At 35.6% G+C, this 22,906-nt stretch overlaps 1 protein-coding gene across 1 annotated transcript in view; it reads right to left on the bottom strand.

The window, feature by feature from the left end:
* Window positions 1–16,156: 16,156 nt before the first annotated feature.
* The window catches only part of RP2 (RP2 activator of ARL3 GTPase), a 36,316-nt gene continuing 29,566 nt past the window's right edge, over window positions 16,157–22,906 (bottom strand). The window contains exons 4-5 of the mRNA XM_063084141.1: window positions 17,811–17,896; window positions 16,157–16,379 (exon numbers count right to left, since the gene is read on the bottom strand). Of these exons, the coding sequence (XP_062940211.1) occupies window positions 16,296–16,379; window positions 17,811–17,896 (170 nt within the window). The 3' untranslated portion in view covers window positions 16,157–16,295. The remainder of the gene's footprint in view (window positions 16,380–17,810; window positions 17,897–22,906) is intronic.

Genomic DNA, 22,906 nt, shown 5'->3' with positions numbered 1-22,906 from the left:
TTGCCTCCAGGAAAGTGAGCAACAATCCTGCCTTTGGCTGGGATTTAGCTTTTGCAGTTTCTCTATTTAATGAATATTCAATTAAGAGGGTGGCTCCCAGTTATGTAACATTTAGTCTTGCACGTGCTCAGTCACTTCCTGGAGCATGTTCATTGGTCAGACCCTATCCCATGCACCAGGCATATTCAAGAATGTTCTGTGCTCTCTATTGAGCCTGCCTAGCTGCTGGATTTGTATAAGCCAGCATTTGTGGGCTCATAGTCCCCTGTTGGTGCTAAAAATAGGTCTAACTGGCAACAGTAACTTTCCTCCAGGGGACAGCTTGGAGGAGGGAGTCTGAGACCTCAGGGAGTGGCTGGAAACCCAGAGGCATGTCCTGAAACCCTAGCCCAGGGAAACTCAGCACCTCCTGTATCACTGATTCCACTTATTTGAGGTTCCTAGAGTAGTAGGTTCATAGAGTCGGAAAGCAGAAAGGTGGTGTCCCGAGGCTTGGGGGAGGGAAGGTGGGAAGTTAGTGTTTAGTGAATAGAGTTTCATCTGGGGAAGATTAAAAAGTTCTGAAGATGGATGGTGGTAATGGTTACACAACAATGTGAATATAGTTAATGCTACAGAACTGTACACTTAAAAAAATGGTTTAAATTGTCAATTTTATGTTATGTATATTTTACCACAATTAAAAAATAATTGAAAGTGTCATCTTGGTTTTAGTTCATCATAGTTGTCAAAGTGGTCAACTAGATGAAGGCGCATGTCTTCAATCTTTTTTATGTTAGACATAGGCACTGAAATGTTTTGTTGCCATTCCCAAGTCTTAAAAATTTAGTATTCAGGAGCCACCCCATCAGACATCCTGCCCCTCACTGCGTGCTGTGTGAAAACGATGTAAGATCTGCTGCCTCCTTGTCTCTGTTACAGCAAATATCTTGCAACTCAAAACAACAATGACAATAACAATAACAACTCTGAATTTCATTTAATAATGGGTATTACTAAATGATGGGGAAGTAGCAACAGGTGAGACTAAAGAAAGGGAAGAGGAGACATTATAGAAAGGAAGTAAAATCTTTATTTTTTTTATTTTTTATTTTTTTTATTTTGTCAATATACAATGTGGTGGATTATTGTGGCCCATTACCGAAGCCTCCCTCCCTACTCTGACACCCCTCTCCCTCCCAACAATGTCCTTTCTGTTCACTTGTCATATCAACTTCAAGGAATTGTAATTGTTGTGTCTTCTCCTCCCCCCTTTATTTGTTTGTATATTTATTTATTTATTTATTTATTTTTAGCTCCCACAAATAAGTGAGAACATGTGATATTTCTCTTTCTGTGCCTGACCTGTTTCACTTAATATAATTCTCTCTAGGTCCATCCATGTCATTGCAAATGGCAGTATTTCATTCTTTTTTTATAGCTGAGTAGTATTCCATTGTATAGATATACCACATTTTCCATATCCACTCATCTGATGATGGACATTTGGGCTGGTTCCAACTCTTGGCTATTGTAAATAGTGCTGCAATGAACATTGGGGAACAGGTATACCTTCGACTTGATGATTTCCATTCCTCTGGGTATATTCCCAACAGTGGGATAGCTGGGTCATATGGTAGATCTATCTGTAATTGTTTGAGGAACCTCCATACCATTTTCCATAGAGGCTGCACCATTTTGCAGTCCCACCAACAATATATGAGAGTTCCTTTTTCTCCGCAACCTCGCCAGCATTTATCATTCACAGTCTTTTGGATATTAGCTATCCTAACTGGGGTGAGATGGTATCTCAGTGTGGTTTTGATTTGCATTTCCCGAATGCTGAGTGATGTTGGGCATTTTTTCATATGTCTGTTGGCCATTCGTATATCTTCCTTTGAGAAATGCCTATTTAGCTCTTTTGCCCATTTTTTAATTGGGTTGCTTGTTTTTTTCTTGTAAAGTTGTTTCAGTTCCTTGTATATTCTGGATATTAATCCTTTGTCAGATGTATGTTTTGCAAATATTTTCTCCCACTCAGTTGTCTTTTCACTCTGTTGATTGTTTCTTTTGCTGTGCAGAAGCTTTTTAGTTTGATATAATCTCATTTGTTTATTTTTCCTTTGGTTGCCTGTGCTTTTGGGGTCTTATTCATGATGTCTGTACCAACTCCTTCTTCCTGGAGTGTTTCCTCTGTTTTCTTTAAGGAGTTTTATTGTTTCAGGATGTATACTTAATTCTTTAATCCATTTTGAGTTGATTTTGGTATATGGTGAGAGGTATGGGTCTAGTTCCATTCTCCTACATATGAATATCCAGTTTTCTCAGCACCATTTGCTGAAGAGGCAGTCTCTTTCCCAGTGTGTACACTTGGTGCCTTTGTCAAAGATCAGATGGCTGTAGGTGTATAGGTTGATTTCTGGGTTCCTTATTCTGTTCCATTGATCCGTGTGTCTGTTTTTATGCCAGTACCGTGCTGTTTTGGTTATTATAGCTTTGTAGTAGAGTTTAAAGTCAGGTAGTGTTATGCCTCCAGCTTTACTTTTTTTGCTCAGGATTGCTTTGGTTATGTGTATTAGTCCATTTTGTGTTGCTTGTAACAAAATACGTGGAACTGGGTAATTTATAAAGAAAATGAAATTTACTGCTTACAGTGTCTGAGGCTGGGAAGTCCAAAGTCCACCTGCTGGTGGTGACAGTGAATCAGGGTTCTCACATTACAAGATGGTAGAAGCAGAGAGAGCAGAGCGAGGAAAAGGCAGACTCTCCTCTTCTTTTAGAGCCCTCAGAATCACACCCCGACCACCATTTTTAATCCATTCACTATGGCTTAATTCTATAATCTGATCACCTCTTCAAGGCTCCACCTTTCAATTACCGTAATAGGGTTTCCCACCCTCTTAACAGTCACAGTGGGGGTGAAGTTTCTAATACATAAAACTTAGGGGACACAATTCAAGCTTCAGTGAGTTTGGGGGGACATAATTCAATCCACTATACTATGCATGGTCTTTTGTTATTCCATATAAATGTCTGGATAGTTTTTTCCATTTCCGAGAGGAACGTCATTGAAATTTTGATGGTGATTGCATTGAATCTGTAGATCATTTTGGGTAATATGGACACTTTCACAATGTTAATTCTTCCAGTCCAAGAGCATGGGATATCTTTCCATCTTCTTGTGTCTTCTTTAATTTCTCTCAACAGTGGTTTGTAGTTCTCACTATAGAGATTTTTCACATCCTTGGTTAACTTTATTCCTAAATATTTTATATTTTTGGTGGATATGGTAAACGGGCTAGCTTTCTTGATTTCTTTTTCTGCATGTTCTCTGTTGAAGTATAGAAATCCTACTGATTTTTGTGTGTTGATTTTGTATCCTGCAACTTTGCTGAAATCATTTATCAACTCCAAGAGTTTTTTTTGTAGAGGATTTAGGCTGTTCGATATATAGGATCATGTCATCTGAAAACAGGGACAGTTTGACTTCATCTTTTCCAATATTGATGCCCTTTATTTCCTTCTCTTCTCTGATTGCTCTGGCTAGTACTTCCAACACTATGTTGAATAGGAGTGGTGAGAGTGGGCATCCTTGTCTAGTTCCTGTTCTTAAGGGAAGAAAGCTTTTCCCCATTCAGGATGATATTGGCAGTGGGTTTATCATATATGGCTTTAATTATGTTGAGATACTTTCCCTCTATACCTAACTTGTAGACAGTCTTTACCATGAATGACTGTTGAATTTTATCAAATGCTTTTTCAGCATCTATAGAGATGATCATATGGTCCTTGTGTTTGATTTTACTGATATGGTGTATCACATTTATTGATTTGCATATGTTAAACCAACCTTGCATCCCTGGAATGAATCCTACTTGATCATGTTGTATAATTTTGCGTATGTGTTGCTGTATTCTGTTAGCTAGTATTTTATTGAGGATTTTTGCGTCTATATTCATCAAGGATATTGGTCTCTGTAGTTTTCTATTTTTGATGTATCTTTGTCTGGTTTTGGTATCAAGGTGATGTTTGCCTCATAGAATGAGTTTGGGAGAATTGTCTCTTTTTCAATCTTTTGGAATAGTTTGTAGAGAATTGGTATCAGTTCCTCTTTGAAGGTTTGGTAGAACTCTGCAGTGAACCCATCCAGTCCTGGGCTTTTCTTTGTTGGGAGCCTTCTGATAACAGCTTCAATCTCTTTTATTGTTATTGGCCTGTTAAGATTTTATATATCTTCTTGGCTCAGTTTTGGTAGTTTGTGTGTATCCAGAAATTTATCCATTTCCTCCAGATTTTCAAATTTGTTGGCATATGGTTGTTTATAGTAGTCTCTAATGATTCCTTATATTTCTGAGGTATCAGTTGTAATGTCTCCCTTTTCATTTCTAATTTTTATTATTTGGGTCTTCTCTTCTTAACCTTGCTAAAGGTTTGTCAATTTTATTTATCTTTTCAAAAAACCAACTTTTTGTTTCATTGATCTTTTGTATAGTTTTTTGGGTTTCTATTTCATTTAATTCTGCTCTGATCTTAATTTCTTTCTATCTACTATCTTTGGGTTTGGATTGTTCTTATTTTTCTAGTTCTTTAAGGTGAAGTGTTAGGTTGTTTATTTGCCATCTTTCCATTCTTCTGATGTAAGCATTTATTGTGACAAACTTCCTTCTTAGTACTGCTTTGAAGTATCCTACAGGTTTTGGTGTGATGTGTCATTATTTTCATTAGTTTCAAGAAATTTTTTGATTTTCTGTTTAATTTCTTCTTGGACCCATATGTCATTAAGTAGAACGTTCTTTAATTGCCATGTGTTTGTATAGTTTCCAGAGTTTCATTTGTTATTGATTTCTAATTTTAATCCATTGTGATCTGAAAAAATACATGGAATAATTCCAATTTTTTGAATTTGTTGAGACTTGCTTTGTGACCTAACATGTGGTCTATCCTGGAGAATGTTCCATGTGCTGATGAGAAGAATGAATATTTTGAGGTTGTTGGGTGGAATGTTCTGTAGATATCTGCCAAGTCCAATTGGTCTAAGGTTTTGTTTAGATCTTGTGTTTCTCTATTGATTTTTTGCCTAGATGATCTGTCCAATGTTGAGAGTGGGTTATTCAGGTCCCTCACTATTATGGTATTAGTGTCTATCTCATTCTTTAGATCTAATAGTGTTTGCTTTCTAAATCTGGCTGCTCTGACATTGGGTGTGTATATATTTATGATTGTTATGTCTTCTTGATGGATAGATCCTTTTATCATTATATAGTGGCCTTCTTTATCTCTTTTTATGGTTTTTGGTTTAAAGTCTATTTTATCTGATATAAGAATAGCTACTCCAGTTAGTTTTTCATTTCTGTTTCCATGGTATATCCTTTTCCATCCTTTCACTCTTATTCTATGTGTGTCTTTACAGGTCAGGTGAGTCTCTTGAAGGCAGCATATTGTTGGGTACATCTTTTTAATCCAGTCAGTCAGTCTGTGTCTTTTGAGTGGGGAATTTAATCTTTTTACATTTAGGGTTATTATTGAAAGGTGTTTATTTACTCCTAGCATTTTATTGATTTTTGTTTAGGTGTCTTAAGTATCTTTTGTTCCTTTCTTTCTGATTTTCTGTTTGTCTTCTGTGTTTGTTGGTTTCTTGGGGTGGAAGATAAACTTTTTTTTTCTCTTTATTGTTAGCATTTTTGTTTTACTGGTGGGTTTTGTTCTTTCTTGAGTATTCATGGCAGTGGTAGTTATTTTTCAGGTATCAAACCCAGTACTCCCTTGAGAATTTCTTGTAAGGGTGGTCGTGTGGTAGTGAACTCCCTCAGTTTTTGTTTGTCTGAGAAATATACTATTTGTCCTTCATTTTGGAAGGATAGCCTTGCTGGGTAAAGTATTCTTAGCTGGCATTTTTGTCCTTAGTATTTTGAATATATCATCTCATTCTTTTCTGGCTCTTAGGGTTTTCAATGAAAAGTGTGATGTTAGTCTGATTGGGGCTCCCTTATAGGTGACTTGCTGCTTCTCTCTTGCAGCTTTTAAGATTCTTTGTCTTTGAGTTTTGCTAGTTTGACTGTAACATGTCTTGGAGAGGACCTTTTTGGGTTGAATATGTTTGGGGATCTTTGGGCCTCCTGAATCTGAAGATGTGACTTTCCCTATACCGGGGAAGTTTTCTGCTATTATTTTGTTGAATATGTTTTCAATGCCATTTCCTTTTTCCTCCCCTTCTGGAATACCAACGATTCAGATATTTGAGCACTTAAGGTTGTCTCTTATCTCTCTTAGATTTTCTTCAGTTTTTTAAATTCTTTTTTCTTTTTTCTGGTCTGCCTGTGTTACTTCAAACAGCCAGTCTTCAAGGTCAGAAATTCTCTCTTCTGCTTGTTCTAGTCTGTTGGTTAGACTCTCTGTTGTGTTTTTTTATTTCGTTGAATGAATACTTCAGCTCTACAAGCTCTGCTACATTCTTTTTCAGGGCATTGATTTCTTTATACATTTCTTCTTTTGGGTCCTGTATATTTTTTCTCATTTCATTGTGTTGTCTAATGAGTTTTCTTGTATCTCATTTAGTTTCTTTAGAATTGTTGCTCAAAATTCCATGTCAGTCATTTCAAGGACTTCCTGTTCTATAGGATCTAGAGCTTGAGAGTTATTATTTTCCTTTGGTGGTGATGTACTTTCTTGATTTTTCATATTTCTGGTATCTTTCCTCTGGTGTTTAGTCATTGCGGCAGGGGGTATCATGGTCCACTTATTCCACCCTGATGTCTGGCCGGGATCCTGAAGGAACTGCCAATTCTGGGCAGCGGGGACTAGCCTGGGCTGGGGGGTCCCACAGCACCTACCTGTTCTGGTGTGGCTGACTCGGGGCATGTGGGCCCGGCAGCTCTCAGGCCTCTCTGGGTGGCAGGCACTGGCCTGGGCTGGGGGTCCTGTGGTGCCTGCCTGTTCTGGCATGGCTAACTCCTGCCATGATTTTTTTCTACCACTCTCATTGTTTTCTCTTTTGCTCTCTACCACCTTCTTTGTTTTTTACCTTCAACTTTTATTTTAAAACAGATAATATATTTACAAAATTCAACAATCAGAAGTCTCATTCCCACTTCTGACACTGCCTTTGGTTGAATGTCTCTCCAAAACTTAATCCCCACTATAACTGTTGACGGTGGGAAATCCTATTATGGTAATTGAAAGGTGGGGCCTTGAAGAGGTGATTAAGGTGATGGTTTAGTGATGGTTGTGGATGTGGTTCTGAGGGATTTAAAAGGAAAGCACATGAGGAGCCATTTCTCCACTCTGCCATCCTCTGCCATGTGAGACCCCTACATTGCTGTAAAGCCACCACCAAAGAAGACCCTGACCCTCACCAGATGTATTCCTTGGACTTTGGATTTCCCAGCCTCTGAAACTGTAAGCAATAAGTTTCATTTTCTTATAAATTACCCAGTCCCAGGTCCAGGTATTTGGTTATAAGCAACAGAAACAGACTAATACAGATGCCATCCCCTTCATTTCCCCTTGCCTCTTTTTTTTGGTGGTGGGGGGGGACTGGTCAGTACAGGGATCCAAACATGTGACCTCTCCTTGCCTTTTATAGGTAGCTTGTATTAGTTTCTTATTTGTCCTCTCAGTGGTTCTTTATGCAAAATTAAGCATATATATGCACACTTCTTATCTCTCCTTTCTTACACATAAGGTAGCATAGTGGGTACACTGTTCCAGATCTTGGTTTTGGAACCTAACAGTAAGATTTCTCCTTATCAGTACATAGAAATAGATCTTTGCTTTTGTTGTTTTTAACTTCATGCTTATTTGAATGTTGGTTCTCTGCTCATCTTTGATCTTTTCTTTCACCTTTAATGCTCTGCACAGTCACCATGTTTAAGCTTCCTAATAGAAATAGATCTTTGCTTTTGTTGTTTTTAACTTCATGCTTATTTGAATGTTGTTTCTCTGCTCATCTTTGATCTTTTCTTTCACCTTTAATGCTCTGCACAGTCACCGTGTTTAAGCTTCCTAACTGCCTGGAGGGTCAATTGTATTTTGAAAAATACCCTGAGGTAATTTGATATGCCCTTCCCTCTGGAATAGTGGCTAAAAGAACAGACATTAGTTTAGACCCCAGATCATATACTAATTTGCTCTAGTAATGCTGGTCTTTAGGGGACAGGAAGTTCAGGATTTCTCATCTCTTCTACCCAAGTCCCCTTACCTAAAAGGAGTGTTAATCTGGACTGAGAAGACTCCATGACACTAGGCTGAACCACAGTCACAGAAGGTGGAACTTTCAGAGGAGTAAGGAGGTAAGTGGTTGTCTCCATCTTCTGTCTGGAAGTGCCCTTTTGCTCACCCTTGCTTTGCAGCAGCCATTCCTTGGGGTAGAGGCTCCCAGGTATCAAAACAAACCATTTGTCTTTCCATTTTTTTGCCTGTAGCACTTGTAGGCAGGGCCTTGTCACATCAGTGGAGGAAATCAAGCCTAGAATGTGGGCTTTTGGGGTTGTCATGCCTGTCTAGCATAGGAAAATTGCTATGGGTCAGCCTCAGTCCTCGCAGTTCTACACTGGAGTTTGGGGCCAAAGCCCCAGCTAATCATAAAGAGGGACTTTGCTTTATTTTTATTTATTTTTGGCAGCTGGCCAGTGGTTTGTTTTATAGTCTGGGCATAGATTTCCCTGAGATCTCCTGGAAACAGGCAATGGGGGCAGGATTCATGTTCTGCTCTCTTGGCCAAATACATCCTAAACCATATTGATCTCATCCTTTAATAGATCCTTTAATAGATTTCCACTTTCCAATTTCAAACATGTGACCCTGAACAAATGAGGTGCCTAACGTAAGTTTCAATTTGTTTATTTGGCAAAATGGATACTAGGGTCTTCATATGTTTGATGTGAAGGTTAAATGACTTAATGTATGCAAAATACTTAACATAGTGCCTGGCTACTATAGCAGGTGCTCCATAAATGATTGCTATTATTTTTACGATTGTTATTGCTGAGCAGTGTAGTGGAGTGGTTAAGAGCATGGGTTTTGGAGTTAAATTACCATCTCTGGCCTTAGGCAAGTATATTAGTCCACTTCTGTTGCTTATGAAAAAAACACATGGAACTGGGTAACTTATAAAGAAAATGAAATTTATTGCTTACAGTTTTGGAGGCTTGGGAAGTCCAAAGTCCAGGGAACACATTTGGTGAAGGCCTTGGTGGTGGCAACAGTGATGGCAGGGTATCACGTTGCAAAAACGGCATAGCAGAGAGAGAGGTTCTCTTTTTAAAGCCCTCCAAACCATGCCCCGACCACCATTATTAATCCCTTCACTACAACAATCTAATCACCTCTTCAAGGCCCCACCTTTCAATTACCATAATAGGATTTCCCACTCTTAACAGTTACAATGGGGATTAAGTTTTGGGGGGACATTCAACCTAAGGCAGCAAGTTACTTAACCTTTTGTAAGCATCAATGTCCTCAATCATAAAAACAGAGAGAGCAATAGTCTCTCTCTCTTAGAGTTGCTGAGAGGATTAAATAAGATTTCATATATAAAGTGCTTAACACAGAGCCTGACATATAAGTAGCTGCTATATCTTAACAGCATTTTAAAACCCAAACCCAAACCCAACTACACTTAAATGATTTCTGCCCCTTCTGATAAGGTGGGAGGTACCTCTTCACATATACTTGGTCAATGGGGTAGGGGGAGAAGGAATGTAAATGTGCAATATTTACCCATAAAAATGTGTTCATTGTATTGTACACTTACCTTGGGAGAGCGTGGTGCTGGTAACACCGAGGTCACAGGTTTGCATCCCTGTACTGGCCAGCCGCCAAAGTATTGTATGCTTAAAAATTTAATAGAGTAGATCTTGTACTATGTGTTTTTCCTAATAAAAAAAATTTCACTCATAGAAACAAATTTTAAGCGTGAAGGAAGGGCTCTGTAACATTCTGAGCATCTACTATGTGTCCTGTGGTTTACATTTTTCCTTATACTTAATGCTAATATAAGAATAATCAAAACAGCACCTATATATATATATAGGGTTGTTAGGTTCAGTATGAACAATAGAATATAAGCTTCAAATGCTGCCCTTATCTTTGGCCATAACTTTTGATCATTTATTTGCTTCACAATACATGTCACCACCAAAGGATTTGTAATATTATACACCTACCTGATCAAAGATGTGTAAATGAGGTCCGAATTTTTTTTTCATTTCAAACAGCTGAGCACTGGCTCAAGTCAGAAATACCCAATTCTTAAAATCTAAGCACCACGTTTATGCATGTTTTTCTTTTTTCTGTGTTATGCTACCTTTATAACAGTAATGGGAAAGGGGTAATAATATTACACCTGAATCCTGGTCTACCGCTACCATTGACTACATGCAAAGAAATACTTTCTAAATAAGAAGTTACAATTAAATCTCATATGAAGACATCAATGCATTTGTACTGAGGAAACAAAGAAAAACCATTTAAAGTAAATAAAATACAGGTAGAGTGTGTATTTAGTATTTTACTTTTCTTTCAAATTTTGGATTTACAACTAAGCCTTTATTCCAGAAAAGAAATAAAAGCCATAGGTACCACCATATTCCCCCTCAAAGTTGAAGCAACACTGAACACTTTCTTGGACAATTCTGCACATGTTTAATTGATGATGCCCAAGATCATCCCTGAACACTAGAAGTGGGAAGATGTCAAGAGGTAAAGAGGGAAGATGACATATCTGAGAGGGACCAAGTGACTAACTTTTCCCACAAGCCCAAAGCAAGCAGCTTACTGCTTTTTCATTTTAACTCAGCCCCAGCATCAACAAATCACTCAGGCTTTATGTAATATGTTTCCTAATTGAATAAAACGAGCTTGAATACGAAAACACATCAGAAGAAAATTTAAGTCAGAAACTGTTGTGCTCTTATCTCTGTTTCAAATGACCACCACTGATGTTCTTAAAGCTTCCCAGTTCTTCTCTTCCCAGTGGGCAGAGACCATAATTGCTATTTCAACACAAAACAGAAAAAAAAAAAGTAGTTCGATATTGCAGAATGTTTTTTATTCCAAAACCAATCAAGGAGAGTACACGAAGGGAGGAATTACAGAAGAGACTAAAGTCTGATGGGGTAGAATGAAACACTGGATTGTGAGTGATCCAATCAGAAACATTTATTGACATCCAGGCCAGCAATGGTACCAGCCAACGCCCAGGATCCCGAGAGGGGGGCCAGGCCAACCCTGCCCCCACCTGCAACCAAGATCCTGAAATGTTCTTATTAACCATATGTGTTTCTTTGGGGTGTGTGACTTATCTGCTCATGTACTTCATCAAATTTCTGCTTAGATTTCTCTAATTCATTCTTAAGAGTTCTTTTTGCAACAAGGATGTTAATCTTTGTGTGCTTTAAAAAAAAATGTAGAGAGTAATGGTTAGCAGAGATTGGGAGGGGTGGGGTGGGAGATTAGGGGTGAACTAATGGGGACAAAACTATGCTATCTACCTTACGTGAATCATTGTGCAGGATATGCATGTATTGAAAAGACACACTGTACCCGACAAAATATAAACAAAATTGAAAAAAAAAAAAAATTTTATTAAACACAGATCACATTACTAGACCCTAAGCTACTCTCTAGGAATACAAAGATTTCTCAGCCTCGATTCAAGAGCTTAGGGAGCTAACAGTCTGGGACAGAGCTTCTCAAACTTTAATGTGCATATGAATCCCCTGAATATCTTGTTAAAAAGCAGATGCTTATTCAGCAAATCTGGAGTGGGGCCTGAGATTCTAACATGTTCCTAGGTGATGCCGATGCTGATGCTGCTGGTCCACAGACCACACTTTGAGTAGCAAGAGGGGCATGAATAGAGAAATGGAATAAAGTGTTACAGGTACTAGGAAATCTATACAGAGTACCGTGTACGCACGGAGGAGGGACTGAGCCTTTCTACCTGAGAGTGTTAGGAAAGGATTCATATAGGAGGAGATGGATGAGATTAGTCTTGTTCTCCTGGTAATCAGAGGGGGAAAGCCAAGAGGCCAGTATTGTAGTTCAGTGACTATGGTGTGAATTGGACAGGCCACCTAAACTTTCTGTTTTCTTTCTCATCTGTAAAATGAGGGACTGAAAATGTCTAGACCCTTCACGGTCCTAAAACTTGATGACTCTAATGAGATAAAATTTAAAATCACATGCTGGCCAGTTAGCTCATTCAGTAAAGCATGGTGCTGATAACACCAAGGTCAAGGGGTCGGATCCCCATACTGGCCAGCTGCCAAAATAAATAAATAAATAAATAAAATAAAATAAAATCCCTTAATATAAGATCTGTTTGAAGATTAGGGTGAAATAGTATAAAAGGTCCTATTAACACACCTAACAGACCTATATTTGACAAATTCAAGTACATCAATCAATAAGAAAACTGCACTTATGAGGGGTCTTCAAAAAAGTTCATGGAAAGATTCATATTATCCTTTAATTCTATTTTTCCATGAAGTTTTTGAAGTACCCTCATAAGCCTTAACAGCCTCTTACACTTTTTCCCTATTTAGTTGATATTTGTAGCTGGGTGTATGGCTTCACAGATGAACTACTTTAAAAGAACACCATACTCACTTTGCTCACACAATAATACTTAACATTTATAGAGTACATTTTATTTTCAAGGCACTTTACAAACATCAGTTAATTACTTGTTACACAATTTGCAAGTTAATTTTCATTAGTCCAATTACAAGTGGACCAGATTAAACAGAAACTGTGAAGGCAGGCCCCAGAGGGAGGATCAAAACCAAGGTGAGCATGCTGGAGCTCTCTACTACCTATGCTACTTATAATTGAGAACCAGCCCTCACAAAGAAAGCACTAAAACACTAGAAAAGGAAGAAATTACCATGTCTGAACATCTTGCTGAAGCTTGCCACTAAGAGCCAAAATGTCATCTAAGAAATGAAGTATTATAAAGGCTTATTACCTCCCCCTCAAACACCCCATCTACCAAAAGAGAAAAATAAGTCAACAGTGAATGACTCCATTTTCACAAAAAAGGTTTTCATTACTAAAATTCAAATGAGGTTTGGCCTTTTTAGTGTTATACTTTTGAAGGATAAAGTATTTTTTAGAATGGGTTTTAAAGGAGTAATCATACCAAATTACAGTACCTTCTCTTCCTACAGAGAACAGTTAAATAGGTCCCTTCTAAATGAGAAAAATTTTAAATATCAAGAACTATCCAATAAGAATTTCTGTTACTGTCTTGTGCATTTCTGTTCTTTTCCAATGCTCCAAATGTGTAGAATCTTTATAAGTAGAAATAAAAATAATAAATGTTATTTTAAAAACTAACCAATCTAAAGTTTTAGTACTTCTGATTAATAGGCTAGGAGAAGTTGAGTACAAAAGGCTGATAAATTTGGTAGGAACTTAAAAAATAAGGTTCATTTGTATACTGAAAGAAAGTATATCACAATTCATTTTTTTTTAAATACGGAAGAGAAAGATGCCTAATCTTAGTAAGTATCCAATCATAATAAAATGTGACTCCTTTTAGCAAAGGAAGCATTATATTGGAAATCCTTTAGATTAAAATAGGTTTTCTACTTCCTTCGCATTTCCCCAGAGTGCCTGGTATGCATACAACTGCATGTGTGTGCTTGCACATGCACACACACTGCATACAGTTCATTTCTCATTAACATAAGGCAGATTAGGTCATTTTATTTTACTTTTAACCTTAAAAAATTGTGTCAAATTTTGGCACACGTATGAGTAAATGTATGTTATAGAAGTGCTCTTCAAAAATTAGTGGTAAGCCATTTTCATTTTAACAACATTTATTACAAATCACGTTTTATAAACACTAGATAAATTACATACAAAAGCTAGACATAAATATACAGAAGCAAAACGAAAATAGCGGTACTAATGTGAGAAATAAGCTATATAATGTTCAAACATGTATAACTTAATAAAATTACTAATCATTTTTCATGAATTCAAAAGCTATTCAGAAATGAAATGTAGTACATTCTGATTACTGTCAAAGTTGAGAATTATAGAAACAACTATCATAGAACTACTTATTTTTAAAATTACTTTCAAACCTTCAAAAGACAAATGACTATTCTTAAAGACAAGTTAAACGGGTAAAAGTTCTTATCTAGCTTCTTCTCTTATGAACAATATAAAACTTTAGGCTTTGGTTAATAGATATTAAATTTAGAGGAAAATTTTAAATTAACATCTCCCTTATATGTTATATTCCTGAGTTTCTGCTAAAACACCATAGATAAAATAAAGAACTCAAATTTATAGCTTTGGATAACATTGCATTTTATTTTTGAAAAACAAAGAAGTATTGTGATTATTTTAAATGTGAATAATGGTGTTTAATAATATAATCACGACAGGAAGGAATATGTTTAATTTAGCTTAACTAAGGGAAAAATTAATGCCCTCTGACCACTGTTTGCAAAGACCACTTGTAAGGTATGATAAAAAATATATTAAACCTGTCACCAATTTTTATTTGCACCTTATGAAATCATATTGATTTTGCAGTATAGAATGCTTTTATAAAAGAATTGAAATGATGTGATGTTAATGGTTAGTACAAGGCTAGGCACAGGGTGGGTGCTTCAATATTACTAACTAATTTAAAGTGAAAATTTTTTGATGTGTTATTTTTGCACACCAACATGCCATTCAATGTAGTAGTTATAAATCTGAAAATATCAAAAAACATATTAAACATGAAAATACATTTTTAGTGACAATCATAAAGGGAATTTTTACAAGTGGTTATTTTCAGTCTTAGTTTTATCAAAATAGAATTAAATTTCATATTACTTCTAAAAATAGGCCCATGAAAGCTGATTTCCTATTAGTTGCTATACGTGATATGGATGGCAGGTTCAGTACCTTCGCACAAGATCAACCTATCAACACCTTCTGAACTGATAACTGTAGATTATAACATATATCTTAAAACAGTTTTTCCTGAAGACTACATCCATACATCTGAGGATTGGGTTCAAGAATGTGGATTTTTAAACAAGTAGCTTTCCCCTGCCTCCTGGTTAATTATTATCAGGTGGATTTGAGAAATAATGCTTTAAAACAACCAAAATAATTTTATCATACTGAGCATTACTTGATATGAATGGCATGTGTAATGAAAATAAAATGTATCAAGCATTTTAATAATCTGCATAATTCATCAGCATGTCTAAGTATTTTTATCTAAAAGTCATAAGGTTTTGTTTTAATTCTCTTGATAGCCCACAAGAGCTGATAAAACAGTAATCACCTTTTTAAAAACTGCTGGTGACTGGGCTTCTATAGTGTCAGTGTTGCATATACCTTTTCTTACCAGGAAGTAGAATCATCTAGCAGTTGTAATAAAAAATTTAAACAATGTGAAATTTATTCAAATAATCAAACTACTTATGCTCTAACCAACTGAATCTTTTTTTTTTTTGCAGCTGGCCAGTAGGGGGATCCTGAACCCGTGACCTTGGTGTAACAAGGCTGTGCTCTAACCAACAGAACTAACCGGCCAGCCTCACACTACTTACCAAATAGTCTTTAAAGAGCTATACCAACATCAGTTAGTAGAGTTATTTGCAAAGCTGGTTATCAAATGCCTATTTCTTAAAAAATTCATTTTACAAAGTATTATGTCAACATCATGTACAAAATCTCATTTGCCATATAATACAACTAGGAAGCAATTATTTAACTGGATATGTATAAAAGAAAAAAATATGCATAGGATCATTTTAATTGATCAACTAGTAACAAATCCTTCTGAATTAAAAAAAGATAAAATAAGCAATGAAATGTATTCTCAAACAAATATCATGGAGCACTGAGGAAAGTTTAAATTATGAGATTTGAAAGAACATTTAATTAGGATTAAAATCATGACGTTAGCCACTTCTATTTCCTTTTCTTTTTTTTGGCTGGCTGGATTGAACCCTGGACCTTGGTGTAATCAACATTCCACTCTAACCAACTGAGCTAACCCACCAGCTCTTGCCACTTCTATTTTCTAATAAGAGTATCATATGCAGAGAAACAAAACTGTAAGCTTACTGAAGTGGGCTAAGTAGTTTTTAAGCTGACTAAAACTACTTAATTTAAAATGAACTATTTTTGAACCTCAAGTAAATGATGCAATATTCAACAATTTATTAAAAAACAAACTTTAACAATTTTAGCATTAGTAAAAGCCATTGCTAATACATGAAAGTATGTTATCAAATTCTATGTGCACAAGTTGGAAAGGGCTTAATACCAAGTCCTTGATTCCACATTGCACTTCATATTCCCATCTGTATATCAGCAAAGTTGTAGAAGCTGTCTACATCTCCAGATGCCGTCTCCTTGCTTTCTGATACAAACATCTATTTTAAATATAAAATAAACAAAAATAAATACTAGTGACTCCAAAATGCTAAAGCCCATGTTCTCCACAGAACAAAGTTACAAGCTCATTAAAAGAAATTCAAATACATAATTTAACCTCTTAGATTTTCTATAGAATCCATGTAATATAGTTTTAATAGCTATAATATAAATTAACCTCTTTTAAAAGCACTGATGACATAATTAAGGTCATAATATTTCAGTTTCATAATATTTCAGTTATATTTTATTACACCTGGAATCTTATTGTTTAATATACAACACTCAATATTATGAAAGCTACTGAATAAGGTTTATTTAAAGAACTCTTATTTCCTCTATTTTCCAATAATAATCTCAATAGGCTGAGAAGCAAAACTTGAGATTATCCTTTTCAAAGCTATTAAAGATAGATATATTACTAATTTTAATGAATTATTTTCTAAACATCAATAAAGCAGTACTCAATAAAACCCTTCAAAAGTAGCTTTTACAAATGTCAGCCAGGAATCAGGAGATCTGGATTCTAGCCTCGCTTTATCATAAACTAGCCGTGTGATGCTAGCAATTTAATAAACCTTTCTGGGCTCAGTCTCCATACTTGTAAAATAAGAAATTTGGATTAGATAATCTCCAAATCATTCAGCTCTAAAAAGTCCAAATCACATAGTAATTTTATCTCTTAGTTTCCTTTTCTATTCAATCTGATATTGGCCCTATCCCTTAGTTCTATTGTGATGATAAAGTGAGACAGAAGACAAAGTACTTTAAAATTTCAAATTCAAGAAACCATAAACCAAATCAGAGGATAAACCTAAAACTTCATCAGATTATTTATCAAAAAATAGTCAACTATATATTTACTCATTTAATCCTCTTTTCTATGTTTGGTTTTTTAAGTTATATTAAGTAATTTAAGTCTGAAATTCTTAGATACAGCAACTTCATCAACATATTTAGAAAATGCCTACATATAATGATTTCTAGATATAACTCAAGTTTAATTTTTGGTGAAGCATTCCTGAAGCAAATAAAAATGAACCCTGGGCAACAGGAATGTCTGTCTAAAGAATATAATCTTAGAAATAAAATATTTTCAACATATCAATATTTTAAAAAATAGGCTTGGCTTATTGCAAGTGCTTGAAGACACATTTCATGAGACTTTTTACTTTAGAAACTTATGTACTATTGAAGGTTTTTAATAGGTAGATTCTTACTTTGTAATGATTTTAAGCAATTAAAGTTTTAGTTTGGCAAGGAAAAACCAAAGCTTAGTTTCCAATTACTTGCCATAGGTTCTAAAAATCATGATCTGTTATTTTTTTAAAAATCCCAAGCAACACCAGGGATGAAATTATTATTTGATTGTAAGGAAAAGGAGATTAAATGAAAGATTAGATTGAAACGTAGTCAATAAAATCTTGTACCTTGGTCCCATTGAATATTTCGTTTACAATAAGTTGACATCCTTCCACAGCACCATCTCCATTAAACTCCAAGGCAATAACAGGACCTATAAGCAAACCCAAGAAATGTTTTCTTAACATGAATACAAATATATTCTAAAATTCATTATTTTATTCTCCCCTGAAGAATCTCCAGCATCTTCTTTGGGGGTGAGAGAAAAGGAAGAGGGAAATAGACAGATGGGACACATCACACCTCAGCTTCTTCTTCCTACTCTAATCATAAAACAAATTAACATAGTCTCATCACATGACAAGTAGCTTCAGTGCTATTATAGGACTAGTATCACATTTTTAAAGTATTGTAAATAGTCTGGCTTTTCTGGTTTTCATTCTTCTATAAAAGCCATAGAAACTCCACTCATTTAGCAGTCAAAGAACAGTTGATAAAATAGCAAATAAGATCAAAAGCAATCCAAGTCAACATAAGTAGGTTTTGACAGGCAGACAACCTTGCTTCCAACTCCCCTACTTACCAGCCAAATTCTGGGCCATCAATAATGGAGCTAAGCCAAGTAGAAATTGAGGCCAGGCACCAAAAGTAATGACCACCTGATAATATTTCCCTTGAGTGTATCTTAAAGCTACATTCTAGAAACAAAGACCATGTTTTTCTTTTTAATGCTCTGAATAGAATATTTGTGCTTCCTTTCCCATACATTAACTTAAACACTTAAGACCACCTGTACTTTAAATTCTGGGGTAAAGATTCATGATTTAATCTTCAGTCAGCTTGGATTGAAATGCAGCATTGACACTACTGATGTCCAATTGTTGGCAAGCATGACCATAAATTAGCCAAGCAAAATATGCCCTTCAATTCAATTAATATTTATTCAGATCACTATATTCCTAATAGATTTGCTTTTTATCTCTTACAGTGGTAGAGAAGTCCTGACCTCCAGGAAATCACAAATTTCTTGAAAAAGTCACAAACCCATTAAACAAATACAAAGCAACCAACATAGGTTAATAAAGGACTAAGTAATGAAATACTAAGGTGAATGAATATGAAATACTAAGTTGGATCACAGGACTAGGCACAAGAATGAGAAAGAAAAGATCACACTACACTGGGCACCTAAATAACTGAGGACGTGTGATTTAATACAGACAACAAATACAGAAAAGGTAGGATATATAATAGTCGATTGTACACTTAGATACAGAGAATGAATTAATGTATGAGTTTTTCATCATCACAGTGTGTAGATCTAGGTAAAGAAAAAAAAAGGTAATTGAGAACATTTTCTTGATCTTAGCAAGACTCTGTAGAGGAGGTAGGTAATAAGAGGGTAACAAATGAAGCAAGCGATGAATGATTGCAAGGGGGAACAATTCTAAAGGGAGGCTTACAGGAAAAACTTCTTATATTAGAGTGCCTACTCCAACCCACCGATCTGTTTAGAAAGTTGGACTCTGGTTTAAAAAAATAAATACTGAGGAAGGAAAACTGGAGAAAAAATGTTTATCTATAGGAGGAAGAGAGGGGAGCAAGGTGGAGGGGATAGGGATGCAAGTGGAAACTTCTCTGAATGTACCTTGTTATATGTATGAAAAGAAAAGCAAAAGCAGTCCCTAAAAATTAAAAACAAACTAAAACAAATGAGTCTGACTATATATCAAGTTAGTGACATGACCACACAGAGAAAAGAATTATTCCAACCAACCTTACTAGGCAACATTTCATCTTTACACCCTCAATGGGATATAGTCTAAGGACAAAAAGAATTCTTAAAACTTCATTTAGTAATCTCATTTTTAGTAGTAAAATTTGCCATTATTCTGAAACCATTTGTATTAGTCTGTTTTGTGTTGTTCTGACAGAATATCTGGAACTGGGTAATTTATAAAGAAAATGAAATTAATTGCTTACAGTTTCTGAGGCTGGGAGGTCCAAAGACCATCTGGTGGAAGCGATAGGGACCCAGAGGTCTCACATTGCAAGATGGTGGAAGCAGACAGAGCAGATAGAGAGCAAGACAGACTCTCCTCTTCTTTTATTTTTTTTTATTTTTATTTTTTTTCGTGACCGGCACTCAGCCAGTGAGTGCACCGGTCATTCCTATGTAGGATCCGAACCTGCGGCGGGAGCGTTGCCGCGCTCCCAGCGCAGCACTCTACCGAGTGCGCCACGGGCTCGGCCCTCTCCTTTTCTTTTAAAGCCCTCAGAACCACTCCCATGACCACCATTTTTAATCCATTCACTACTGCACGGTCCTACATTCCAATCACCTCTTCAAGGCTCCACCTTCCAATTACCATAATAGGATTTCCCACCCTGTTAACAATCACAGTGGGGGCTAAGTTTCTAATACATAAAGTTTGGGGAACACAATTCAAGCTTCAATGAGTTTTGGGGGGACATAATTCAATCCACTACACCATTACATGCATATTATAGGATAAGTTAAAGCAAATGAATTGAAAATATAAGGAACCAAGATTTTCAGAATAAGAGAAAAGTATATAAATATAAAATGACAAAAATTTAGGTAAAAATCCTTTATATTGGCTATGAGTTGGTAACTGTTAAAGCTGGATGGTAGGTATAGGGGTTCATGGTATTTTTCTACTTTTTATATATTTAAAATTTTCCATTAAAAATAAAAAATCTGATTGGCAAAGTTAGAAAGGTCATGATAGAGAAGGGCCTCCTGAACATTTTGTAATAAAACATAGCTAACCTTACAAAAGAAAAGTCTATAACCTTAAATTTTCATTTAGAAATATCATCTGAACCCATGATCTTTTTTCCTACTTTTAAAAAATACGTAGTTTCTTGCTATGTCCACTGAAAATGCCTAAAAGAAAATGACAACCCAGTAATACATAGCACCGAACATTTGTTTCTAAATATCATTCCCCACTAAAAAGAACTAAGTCATCTTAGAGAAATGGATGATTCCATGTCTGGGGCAAGAAATGGATTAAGGCTGGCTGGTTAGCTTAGTTGGTTAGAGCAGTGTTATAACACCAAGGTCAAGGGTTTGGATCCTCTTACCAGCCAGCTGCCAAAAAAAGAAATGGATTAAGATCAACCTGGAATATCTTTTTTTTTTTTTTTTTTTTTTTTTAAAAAGATGACCGGTAAGGGGATCTCAACCCTTGACTTGGTGTTGTCAGCACCACGCTCAACCAGTGAGCTAACCAGCCATCCCTATATAGGATCCAAACCCGTGGCCTTGGTGTTATCAGCACCGCACTCTGCCGAGTGAGCCACAGGCCGGCCCCAACCTGGAATATCTTGTTGAGCCAAAAAGCAATGAAACTATCAAAGGCCAATGGGGTTGTATCAAAAGGACACAGAGCTAGCCTGAAGGGGCTCCCAATTGGCCAAAGATGAGACACAGTGAGATCAGAAGGAATAATGACTACAGTTTATTAAAACATACTGAATATATAAAAAGTCTAGTTCATAATGATATTTAGAAAAAAGAAACAAGAAACAAACAAAACTCACTGGACACACTACAGGTTGCTAGGGTACCAGTTCATGACTCTGAAAACTGATGCTTAATTTTCCCTTTATTTATTCTGCTTTCCTGATATGAAGCATATTTCAAGTTAACCAACAGCTCTGGCGTACAAGGAGAAGTTCTATTAACATCCATTAATAAATGCAGAGGTAGTGACATGATTAGAAAATGATCATTTTGCAACTCCTATTAAAATAATTGGTTCAGGCAACAATCATCAATGATTTTAGCATTCCACAGGGAAGACTGGCAGGAAACTCTACAATGAAAAGATAAGGTCGTCACCACCTGAACCCACTGATCAATCTTCATAAGATCATTAAAGGTACAACAATCAAACATTAAGTGCCTTCTCATTTAAAGCAATAGGAAATAGTGCTACCTATGAAGTATTCTTGCCAAAAAAATAACTAAACCTGAGTGTAAACAAGGATTTGATCTAACTTCTAGTCTACAAGAAATATAGAGTAACGAATTAAATAACCCCATGAATTCTGCAGGACAACTGACCAAGCTTCTTTCACAAGAAAAAGGCATGAAACAAAAAGGGGAGGGGGAACACCTATTTTTGATTAAGAGAGATATAAGATACAAAACAACCAAATATAGTGAGTAGGCCTATTTTATATCTGGGTCAAATGAACTGTAAAAATACATAAAGAATTGTTTTAGACAATTAGGGAAATTTGCATATGGATTGGGTATTAAACGATATTAAGGAATTATTGTTAATGCTGTTAGATGTGATAATGCATTGTGGTTACTTAAAACATATGTTTTCTTATTTTAAGACACACTGAAATATTTAGGGATGAAATGACAGCACATATCAAAATTTGATTAAAATATTTTAGCAAAAAAGGAGATTATAGATTTTTTAAAGTATGGCCAAAAGTTGATGAAACTGGGGGATGAGTACGTATGCGGTCATTGTACTCTCTACTTTTCAGTAGAGATAGTACATTTGGAAATTTGCAAAAAAGAATTTAAAAAGCATTTAAAACCAAATAAATATTTAACTAAAAAGAAAAAGCTGATAATAAATGTAGGGTTTCCAGTTTTGCAGAGAGTAGAAAGTTTGAATTAAGGTGGAATAGAGTATACTTTTATTCAGAATCACTACAAGGAAATACAGTAGCTATTTTGAAAAATAAAGTTAGACATTTATTATTGAAAGTTCCTGTTTTCTATAAAGAGAACATAATCTAGTTCAGAAATATAATCTTGATAGAATTACCCAGGCATGTTAACTTGCTTGACATTCTTTGACTAGAATATGATGAACTTCCAATAAGTGACCTAATAAATTTCCAACAAAGAAATACCAACAAAAAAGGTGGACAAGTGCATCAGTTTTGATTAACATGTGTAGATAATCTTAAAATTTGAAAAAACTACAATGTTAATAACACACTTTTAAAAACAGTCTTATTTATCTAATGAAGATGACTACAATTATTGTGATTACTTCAGATGGAACTATGAGGTCAACAAGGATCACTGGTTATGTTTTTTATTTTAATGTGAACGTCTTATTCAAATTGTTCGCAGTAGCTTTACATCTAAATGTTTCAGCTT

This window comes from Cynocephalus volans, chromosome X (genome assembly GCF_027409185.1).
Source record: "Cynocephalus volans isolate mCynVol1 chromosome X, mCynVol1.pri, whole genome shotgun sequence".
NCBI lineage: Eukaryota > Metazoa > Chordata > Mammalia > Dermoptera > Cynocephalidae > Cynocephalus > Cynocephalus volans.
The sequence above is the reverse complement of the archived record's forward strand: the minus strand, read 5'-3'. Positions and strand labels throughout refer to the sequence as shown.